The sequence below is a fragment of the Haliotis rubra genome, unplaced genomic scaffold, assembly GCF_003918875.1.
Source record: "Haliotis rubra isolate DU_JTF1 unplaced genomic scaffold, ASM391887v1 Scf2015, whole genome shotgun sequence".
Lineage (NCBI taxonomy): Eukaryota > Metazoa > Mollusca > Gastropoda > Lepetellida > Haliotidae > Haliotis > Haliotis rubra.
Window position 1 is genome coordinate 2460 of NW_025766021.1, and position 11353 is coordinate 13812.

General features: G+C 41.0%; 1 protein-coding gene across 1 annotated transcript; it reads left to right on the forward strand.

Annotated features, from left to right (window-relative positions):
* Positions 1-1299: 1299 nt before the first annotated feature.
* On the forward strand, positions 1300-10004 carry LOC124275724 (monocarboxylate transporter 12-like). Its single transcript, XM_046711370.1, has 5 exons — positions 1300-1515; positions 5839-5982; positions 6821-7699; positions 8940-8990; positions 9342-10004. Exons 1-5 carry the CDS (start codon positions 1320-1322, stop codon positions 9413-9415), a joined length of 1344 nt encoding a protein of 447 aa, XP_046567326.1. The 5' UTR covers positions 1300-1319; the 3' UTR covers positions 9416-10004.
* Positions 10005-11353: the final 1349 nt, after the last annotated feature.

Sequence of the window (11353 nt, forward strand, 5' to 3'; positions counted from 1 at the left end):
ACGTGTGACGTACGAGATTAGAATGCAACTCCCATATGTTGACCACGTGGGTAATAAATTCAATAACTAACCAGTAAGAGTATGACTAAAGAATAAGCTAAAAATGTCGCCTCTAGGCCATTTTCATAAAGAAATCAAAGCAACTCTGCAAACAGTAATATCCATTAACAAGAGCCCTAGTTTGGTTCCCGCCACTGGTACAAGGGCTGAAGGCTGCCTGCATCCGTCTGCATCATTTCTGAGGCGGCGCACTGTGGTTTGACTTTGGCACCACAGATAACCATTTTCATATGTGGCTGTCCTTTATGTCCAGTGAGTTTATGTGATTTGTGATGAAGCATGTGATTTGCACTACGTGATTGTGTGGATGTGGCGGTTAAAGAACGAATCTGGTGATCGTGGTGTAACGTGCATTGTCAGTGCTACTCAGTCTCAGTTAAATACCGAGTGTCTGGTTTGTACACAGATTAACTTCATTGGCCATTCATAAACACACATGGTGAATGATAGTCCACACGGTATAAGGTTCAATATTGACAAAGCGTTATGGATAAGCACTCTAAGTGCGACGTTTGATATATTCATTGTTGTTGCCGACAATAGTTCCACTGATTAAAATGAATGACTTACGTTGAACAGAGTCGCTTTAGAAAGCATCAGGCGTCTTTTGGGGCGTTGCTTCGTGGCTATGGAATGATTTATTCTCACATTCACCGTGATTGTAGTCTTCCTTCTCAGTCACTAAGCGCGGATTTATGTAAGAATTTGTCACGGTCAAAAGTCTTCAATGAAGCACAAGTTCGTATCTTGAATCCTGAGAACACAGTCAGATGCACGCAGAAACGCCTGATAGCTTTGCAAGTCGGACTCCAGAAGATCTCGGATAGCCTTCGTGGGGCAGGCGGTGCATTTGGGTAGTCCGATGGTTATAGTCCGCCAAACTCCTGAGTTCGCCCACTTCAGGTTCCCACGTCGTGATATTGGTCAAATGTTTGCCATAAATGGGATGAAACCATACTCACTCATCCTGACATATTGTTTGTCTACCCTTTATTGTTTTCTTACAGAATCCGCTCAAAGAATGTATTCTATCCAGTGCAGTGTATCACTACTACAAGGATGATAATTCTTAAGTACTCCGGTCCATACCATCATTTGAAAACTGGAAACAACAGTAATTGACGCTCCAATCTGTTGCAACTATTATTCATTACAATTGACTCGCTGCATCCATTAGTCTGATGCCTATGCATATTTTAGCATATTTGCAGATGATATCTGCAATGAGCTGTTAATCCAGGTATGCTTTATGCTTGCAGATGGGGTTTACAAGAGACGTAGACCATGGTTATGCTTGGGTGGCCCTGGCAGCGTCGTTCAGCATCCATTTTACAATTGGACTAATGGGATATAGCTTTGGAGTGATAAATATCGCTATAATGGAAGAAATAGAAGATGACATAACAAAAACGTCTTGGATTGGTTCTACGTTATTTGGGACTACTTCTCTAAGTGGTAAGACCGATTCTGTCAACGGAATTCACACATTCTACATTGATCATTTTGATATCACAGTTATTGTCTCACAAGATATTGATGTATCAAAGTTCTAAGATCAACAGTTTTAAAGTTGCCAACATCATATTCTGAAGAGTATTCGTTGGTTTTGTGATAATATTGTTTCCGGTTTTTACTATGCCATGACATTCCTTGTGTCTGTTTCATGGAGAGCAGTTGCATATGTTTCTGACGGGTGCACGTGTCATTAATATTAATATGCAGGAGTGAGTGAGGGAGTAATGTTTTACGCCACAGTCAGCAATATTCCAGCTATATGGCGGCGGTTTGTAAATAATCGAGTCTGGACCAGACAATCCACTGATCAACAGTATGAGCATCGATCTACGCAATTGGAAACCGATGACATGTGTCAACAAAGCCAGCGAGCCTGACCACCCGATCCTGTTAGTCGCCTCATACGACAAGCTTGGGTTACTGAAGACTCATTCTAACCCGGACCTTTACGGGTCTTAATATGCAGGATGTGCTCACCCTTTTCACTTGCATCACTATCTGATAGTAATGTATGAACACAACCCCAACATAATTTAGGAATCGTAAAACCGATTCAACTGCCCCTAGAGTTTTCCTTGTGAATCTTATTTCTTATGTATTTCAAGAATATTTCTGGTTTTACTGAAATTAAACAAAGTGCTAGTTCATTCTTCGTTTAAATATTTGACAAATACATCGATTAAATGAATATATTCTAAGAAGTTGATGAAGTTCTTCAGATACATTTCAATCTTCAAATAATGGTTCCTGAGTAGTTGGCCCTGATGTCTGATGTACAAGAGTTGTCCGTATGTTGTGCGAATACTGTTATCTTATCTGTTATCCCTGTCTCGTTTCTCCATGGTGGAGTCTAGGACTGACAGCACCATACCCCTGTCCGTAGGTTTCTCAGAAGTGATAAGCGTCTACGACCTGCAATTGGCGTTTGTTCTCCAATACGAAGCTCCTGGAGGGACATTTTCGTAACCAACAATAAAAATAATAATCTCGTAATAACGACTTACAATCTCGTAATAACGACTTCAAATCTCGTTATAACGACTTATAATCTCGTAATAACCACTTATAATCTCGTAATAACGATTTTTAGATCTCGTTATAACGACTTTAAATCTCGTTATAACGACTAGAAAAAACCTCGTTATAACGATTTTTAAAAAACTCGTTATAACGATTTTTAAATCTCGTTATAACGACTTTTGGTGGCCTTCATCTACTTCTGAATTGGGTCTTCTGCATGGACTGCTTGAACATAGAGTTCATGGTTTGGAACGACTTGATGAGCATCTGGTCTTATCCTGCGTAGCATCCCTGCTTGCCTTCCTGATACCTCCATGGAAGTCGCATCCCAAGGTTTGCACAGCAGAGGCTTGGTGTATAAATATATCCAACCATTGGCAGGAAGAGAGGAGACCCTGACGTCGCATAAGTGTGACTGTGAGACCATGATTCTCTCACCTGATGGGAACTGTGAGACCATGATTCTCTCACCTGATGGGAACTGTGAGACCATGATTCTCTCACCTGATGGGACCTGTGAGACCATGATTCTCTCACCTGATAGAAACTGTGAGACCATGATTCTCTCACCTGATGGGAACTGTGAGACCATGATTATCTCACCTGATAGAAACTGTGAGACCATGATTCTCTCACCTGATGGGACCTGTGAGACTATGATTCTCTCACCTGATTGGAACTGTGAGACCATGATTATATCACCTGATTGGACCTGTGAGACCATGATTCTCTCACCTGATGGGAACTGTGAGACCATGATTCGCTCACCTGATGGGAATTGTGAGACCATGATTCTCTCACCTGATGGGGTGTGAGACCATGATTCGCTCACCTGATGGGAACTGTGGGACTATGATTCTCTCACCTGGTGGGAACTGTGAGACCATGATTCTCTCACCTGATGGGAACTGTGAGACCATGATTCTCTCAGCTGATGGGAACTGTGAGACCATGATTCTCTCAGCTGATGGGAACTGTGAGACCATGATTCTCTCAGCTGATGGGAACTGTGAGACCATGATTCTCTCACCTGATGGGAACTGTGAGACCATGATTCTCTCACCTGATAGAAACTGTGAGACCATGATTCTCTCACCTGATGGGAACTGTGAGACCATGATTATCTCACCTGATAGAAACTGTGAGACCATGATTCTCTCACCTGATTGGAACTGTGAGACCATAATTCTCTCACCTGATGGGACCTGTGAGACTATGATTCTCTCTCCTGGTGGGAACTGTGAGACTATGATTCTCTCACCTGATGGGACCTGTGAGAATATGATTCTCTCACCTGATGGGACCTGTGAGACTATGATTCTCTCACCTGATGGGACCTGTGAGACTATGATTCTCTCACCTGATGGGACCTGTGAGACTATCATAAGTCAAACATTTATGACAGACCTACTGAAACCCATAAGGACAAGTATATCAAGAGTGAAGTTAACATAAACATCAGATAAAAAATACGTGTCTTTTAGACAACTATTATTGTAAATTATTATCCATCTTTTCTTTAATACCCAAATATATGGACACATATAACCTAGAATAGGTTAATACAGTCTTAGAGGCGGTGGGATAGCCTAGTGGTTCGCTCGTCACGCCGGAAGGCCAGGGTTCGATTCTTCACATGGGTACAGTTTGTGAAGCCCATTTCTGGTGTCTCCCCTCCTTGATATTGCTGGAATATTGCTAAACACGACGTAACATCATGCTCAGTCAGTCAGTCAGTAATACATTCTTAATCACTCTGAACAGGAATATACGTCTTCAAAGAGATTTGGCAGGCAGACCCAAGTTGGCCAAACAACAAATTTAAGGTTCAAAAACATTCTGACAGCTGTCCTCAGTCTTATCTACATTAGGAAGTATTCCATGTCTCATGTCGGAAACATGTTTCAAAAGCAAACCCTCCCATAAATCTGATTTATTCAACAAATTCTCGTTACATGCAGTTTGGTGAATTATTAAGTTCTGGTTGATTCTTAAAACAAGTGTAGTGTATATATGGAGTGATGTGGATTATTAATATCGATCCCCAGCAGCAACTTGTAGATCTGATCCAGTTCTAATACATCAGTAGGACAAGGAAATGTTTCTGTTGTGTGGATGGATGTGAATGAGCTGAGTGAGTGAGTGAGTGACTGAGCAGGGTAGAGCGGAGCCGTGTGAGTATACGATAATGAATGAGTGAGTGTACGATAGTGAATGAGTGGCTGAGCTGAGTGGAACAGATTGAGTGTGTGAGTGAGTGAGGGATAGATAGTGAGTGAGTGATAGTGAATGAGTGAGTGAGTATGGTTTTACGCTGCTTTAGCAATATCCCAGCAATATCACGCGGGAGACACCAGAAATGGGCTTCATATATAGTCCCCATTTGGGTAATCGAACCCGTGATGAGAGGATGCTTTAACCATTAGGCTACCCCACTGCCCATGAGTGAGTGAGTGGATGACAGCGAGTGTGTGAAAGTGTGGGTGGGCGAGTGAGTGAGTGACCCTAGTTGCCATAGCAGCCATATGACTTTAAGCGGACAACATTTAAGCTGAAGTACCAGGTAAAACATGCGCAGTGACTGCTTGCTATAACTTGGCCATTGTGATAATGAAATAATATGGCCTCTTATACAGAGCACTAACCTTCACACCTAAATATACTAAGGATTTGCTAAAGTCAGTACACATAACTATACCGGTATATATTAATCATGATGAGATACACAAAGAAGAAAAGCAAATACATGAAACGGAAATTAGTTCAGAAAGTGAAGAAAGGTGGCATTGGTGTTTAGTTTCAAAATATGTACTATGTTCACATTATGTCAGGGAAGCATATTTCAGCCAGGCTACAGATCAAACAAGGGAAGCAAGGATGTTATGCAGGACTGTAAAGAACAGATGCTCATCAAGTTGGTCCCAACCATGAACTCTATGTTCAAGCAGTCCATGCAGAAGACCCAATTCAGAAGTAGATGAACGCCACCAAAAGTCGTTATAACGAGATTTAAAAGTCGTTATTACGAGTGTTTGGAAAGTTGTTATAACGAGATCTAAAGGTCGTTATTACGAGATTATTTTTCTATTTCTAATTACGCAAATGTCCCTTCAGGAGCTTCGTACTCCAAAGCCGAAGAGCAGTGGTACGACTCAGTTTCTCTCAAAAGCGAGTTAAACGAATCTGACATTCACACAAATCCGAAATCGAGAGCACTAATCTCTGATTTACTGATTTCAACAGGCCCTGTTGCTGGTATGGTTCATCAGAAACTAGGCTCCAGAAAAACAGCTATGATATGCGGGGTGTTGATGCTGATTGGGATGACATCGGCATACTTCTGTCAAACAGTGTTGGGGTTATTAATCACATACGGACTGGTGACAGGTAGGAATATCTCCATTTACCGTTTTATCCACAAGAGTCACATCTTGGTAACGCAACCGTTTCCAGTCATATTAGTGCTTTGGGACGTATGCTTAGGAAATGGTCTTCCGCGTTAAGTTTTTCTTTGTGAGGTGACATGCTGTCAAATGTTATACTTGAAAGCTACATGGATGTAATTGATAACATCAATGTACTTAACCGCAATTAACTTAATTTAACTGGAAGCTGAAACTTGAAACATGAATTCGCAATTTCAGACGTGAATTATAACTTAGCAACAGAAACTGTGTGGTTTTTAGAGTGTGAATAAATTTCTTTAGGTTTTTTTTATTTTCATTTGTATCTTTACACGAACATCAACATGATGGACATGTTTGTGTTCAGGGTCATGCCAGATATGACCCCTTTGGGGTTCGACATAATACACCACTGTGACCATGATAGTGGCTAAAATGTACACCGATTTTATGCTTAACGCTGCGAACTAAGGGTGGGAAAAACATATCTCTGTCAGTTGAATGCCATTTATCTTAACTTCTTTTTAGAATAATCGCATATTACCTGCTTTCACTCGTTAGGTATGTTTTGGAACAACTAAATAAATGGTGTGTTGCAGAGTGAGTGAGTATGGTTTATGTCGCTTTTATCAATATTTCAGTAATTCTAAGGCGGTGGGACACCGAATATGGGCTTCACACCTTGCCCTCACGTGGGTAATCGAACCCGATTCTTCAGCGTGACGATTGAACGCTTTAACCACTAGGCTACCCCACCGCCCCAGTGAGTGAGAGATACTCGAGAACTATGGCCTCTGATTTGCCTTTTGCTATTGTTACAGGATTGGCTTTAGGTCTTGCATCAAATGTTGCTGGAGTCGTCCCAGGATATTACTTTCTGAAAAGAAGACCTATTGCTTTTGGAGTGTCCATGGCCGGGGGTGGAGCTGGTCTCTTCACTGGGCCATTGGCACGGTACCTCCTCGACCAATACAACCTACATGGAACACTTCTCATCTTGGGCGGCATCGGCTTCAACATGTGCATCGCTGGTGCCTTGTTACGACCGGTAAGGAACCAAGTACAAACCAAATCCATTGTCAGAAAGACAGAAGAAGAAGGTTGCCAACAACCTCATCCAGAAGCGACCAGTCTCATGAGACAGTCAGAAGAGAACAACGCAATCATCAGATCTGTCCAATCATCAGATGATGGATCCCCTGATCCAGGTTACACAGGATCCTGTTTATATGCACGATTCAGGATCTTCATACAGCTAGATTTTGTATTGTACAATGTTAGTGTTTTTCTGTGGTGTTTGGGAGCATCATCTTGCATAATTCACTTGCCGAACTACGCTGAATATAAAGGAAGTTCACCTATTCAGGCTGCCACTCTGCTTCCTGCTGTGGGTGCAGGTAGTATCTTCTCAAGAATAGTCGTGGGGTTAGTTTCATCTGACAAAAACATTGACATTGTGTTGCTCCAGTTTGGAATAACTGGGATAACAGGAACATTAGCGCTCGTCTTCCCATTATTGCCCAACTGTTACAATGCTCAGCTTGTGTTCAGTTGTTTGTATGGGACATATTGCCATGGCGTATATTCGCTTCTTGGACCTATGACAATTAGGCTTCTTGGTTTACCAAATGCTTCTATTTCGTACGGAATCGTTAGTCTCTTCATCGGAGGTGGACATTTGCTGGGACCACCTATTGCAAGTAAGTTTGCACCCTCTTGATAGTCTCTCCTTGAATTGAGTAAATCGATCTATGTCACGAATGGGTTATTTTAAATACGTATCATGTTGACATCACTGTCGGGAGCACTGCTAGATAAAGTTGAGGATTGATGTACTCTAATTATCCTCCACATGGGGGTGGGGGTGGGGGTGTTGGTGTTGTTTTTATTAAAATGCGCTCCATCCGTGCGTATTCCTCTTTTCCGGAGCAGAACTTCAAAACCAATCTCTATTTCTTTACCAAACTTGGCACTTATATAGATCTGGTGGTGTACTGGTGTCTTTTGATAGTTTTGGATTTCTGAATAAAATATTTATTGCGTTTCCTTGGCAACAAGTTTGACTTTGACTGAAATTGGTGGTAGTGTTCTTTTCCGGAGCAAAACTTGGAAACCGTTAACTATTTCTTCACCAAACCTGGCACATAGATTGGTCATGTGGTGTACTGGTGCCTTTTGATAGTTTTGGAATTCTGAATAAAATACTTTTTTTGCGTTTCCATGGCAACAAGTTCTACTTCGACTGAATTTGGTGGTTGTGCTCTTTTCCGGGGCAGAACCTTAAAACCATTCACTATTTCTTCACCCAAATCGGCACATAGATAGGTCTGGTGGTGTACTGGTGCCTTTTGATATTTTTGGAATTCGGAACAAAGTATTTTTTTGTGTTTCCGTGCTGCCAGGCTTCGACTGTATTTGGTGGTAGTGCTCCTTACTGGAGCAGAACTTGAAAACCTTTCAATACTCTCCTTCCACTTTGCCATATACACAGCAAAACATTTGATATAATTATAACTAGTAGACATATTCATGAAGAGTGTTTTGCCATTGCGGGAAAACCGCTACTCTTACAATATGATTTCTTATCCTACTCGTCATGGACCATTTGTTACATTAGTAGGTTTCTAAATGGTTTTCATGTGAACAATTGACTAGCCCTTGCATGTGTTTATGAAGTGTGCGACCAGTTGGGCAGGGTATGCACTCTTTCTCAAGCACCCGTTATCATCGCTGTTTGATAGTGTTTTATAAACGCATGCTTGTGATATAGTCGAAATCGTATAAAGACTCTGCTCTTTGCAGAGAGTTCTTGTGGATTTGAACAGGGGTTTACCGCTTTTTAATGACCCGACTACACCTTCCAGTCAAACGGATTTCCCTCAACATTGTAAATATTTGATGTCCATTATTATTTCAGATGCATTTTTTACATGTTTTCAGGTTTCTTCTATAAAGGAAGTGGGATATATGAATATACCTACGTATTTTCAGGTAAGAACATGTAATGTCATTGACTGAGATTCTGGTCCACTGCTGACACGTGCATATGCGCAAAACATAAGGTGGCAGTTTCTCGTCCCAATAAACTACATATATATGCGGGTTTTGTTTCTGCGAACATGACATTGTGTTTCAATATTCCTAGTAAATAATTTGTGAAAGAGGGTCGTTACTGGCGAGTCTTCGCACATTACAGAAACAAGGTAACTTAAATTGCATTTCGTTATATGTTGTACTTTGACTCTTTGCTGCTTTCCTTGGAATATTTCAATTCTAGACTGTTTTATTATGGTGTTTGTATTATGTTTGCGCCATCAATAATACTCTCATTTTTCTTTCCAGGTCTATGTTCTGTCCTGAGTTCAATATCAGTTGCATCCACAAGTGCATTTAGAAGTAGGCGGCTAGACGATTAAAGCCAGATCTATCGCGGTTGACATGTTGGTTTGATTCAACGAAATCGTGTATTATGCGCGAACTGTATATTAAGTAAATGCTGTATGGCTTATTAACATTTAGACACCTAACTGTACACTGGTATGTATACCCTAACAAACCAAATGTTGGTGCCCTAAATGCTACGTTTTCTGATAAAGGGCGTATCGACAGAGGGGCGCTGAATACTTAGAATACGGTATATATACTATACTGGTGACTTTGGAACGTAGGATTGTTCTTGAACTGAAGACCTGTTTACCAGGATAGATCCTAGCTGTGAATTGTCCGTAGGTCCGCTATGACTGGTAGCGAGTGAGGGCGGATCAACGGATGAATCATGACCCAGTGGACTGTCTACATCTACATCACGGACAATCTCCATAGCAACACATCTATGATGGTTGGTTCAAGCTGTTGATGGCGTCTGTTTTCCACGGGAAAATATACCTTTATCCAATGAAGCAAAGGTCTTAATTTTTTTTCGAGTAATATTGTCATGCAAACTGTTTGACTTGATGAAGCGTGCAGTTACAGCCTTTCTCATGAGTTGTCCGCTGGCGTTTGAGTACAATGGCAAAAGTGTTGCTTTTTGTTTTTATTGTAAGTTCAATATTTTACTCAAATTGCAAAAGATAGTTATCTACACTTTAAATAACATAGTGGGAACTTAAAAAAGAAGGGGTTTGTTGCTCTTGGATTTCTGCGATCTGTGAGCATATTTTTTCAGTTGGACTTGCCGTACCACCTTAAAGTATTATTGTTCATATGTTACCACAATATTGACATTAGATCACTCGAATATTTTCTCTCTTGTGAATTGAGATACATGCAAAATCCAAGAATGATACATTTGGCATAAAAGGTTTTTATAACCTGTAGGCTTCTTTCTTGTGAAGGGCCTTAGTATGGTGATCTACGTTCAGTTGTTGGCGCTCTATAGCCCGTATTTTATATTGTATTGTCTTCTTTAATTGGAATATTTTAACTTTGCGCTAGTTTTATATTTATAACAGTGATTCTCTAGTCTTTTTACTGTCCATCGTCGACAGGTTTTAATCTTTAAAATGTTTCTACTTTTCATTCTATGGCTTGTTTTCGTCACGATATGGCTGCAATATTGCCGATGTGACGTTAAATCTTAACTCACTCACTCACTCACTTTCTTGTGAATAAGGAACAGGCAAACAGGCCGATGTAGTGAGCACTTTTGTCTCAATTCTACTGTCTCTGACTAGGTGAATAGTGAGTATTTGAATATGGTTTGTACGCCGCTTTTAGAAATATTCCAGCAATATCGTGGCGGGGGACAACAGAAATGATCTTCATACATTGAAACCATATGGGAAATCGAACCCGGGTATTCGACGTGACGAGTGAACGCTTTAACCACTCAGCTACCCGTAGTTGAATAGAGATCGGAAGCAGATTAGTTGCGCATTGTAAATGCAACGTAGACGAACATCACATTGTAATATGCGAACCTTTGATTTCAAATTGGCAAACATAACGTGTTTCTTTATCCATAGATATCCATTATGCACACCCGTGAAGATCAGGGTTAGAATTGATCTTCAGTGTTCCATGCTTGTCGCCACTAACCGGATCGGGTGGTCAGACTAGCTGACTTGGTTGACACATGTTATCGTACCTCAGTTCGTACCCCAGTAGATCGATGCTCATACTGTTGATCACTGGATTGACTGGTCCAGACTCGATTATCTACAGACCACCGCCATATAGCTGGAATATTGCTGAGTCGACGTAAAACTAAAATCACTCGCTCGCTCCACTATGCAGAAGAACATAAAGGCTATCTGTTCCTCATATAACGCACTTCAGGACTAATTGAAGTTTTGAAGTTAATGCAACAAACGAAGTAAGTTGTAAACCCACACAGCAATGCAGTGCTGAAACGA

Bases quoted from the DNA above. Each gene is read 5' to 3' on its own strand.
- LOC124275724 (XM_046711370.1), top strand. From the start codon at position 1,320: ATGGGGTTTACAAGAGACGTAGACCATGGTTATGCTTGGGTGGCCCTG. The intron at 5,983-6,820 runs GTAGGAATATCT...CTATTGTTACAG, and splicing joins CACATACGGACTGGTGACAG to GATTGGCTTTAGGTCTTGCA. The intron at 8,991-9,341 runs GTAAGAACATGT...TTTTCTTTCCAG, and splicing joins ATATACCTACGTATTTTCAG to GTCTATGTTCTGTCCTGAGT.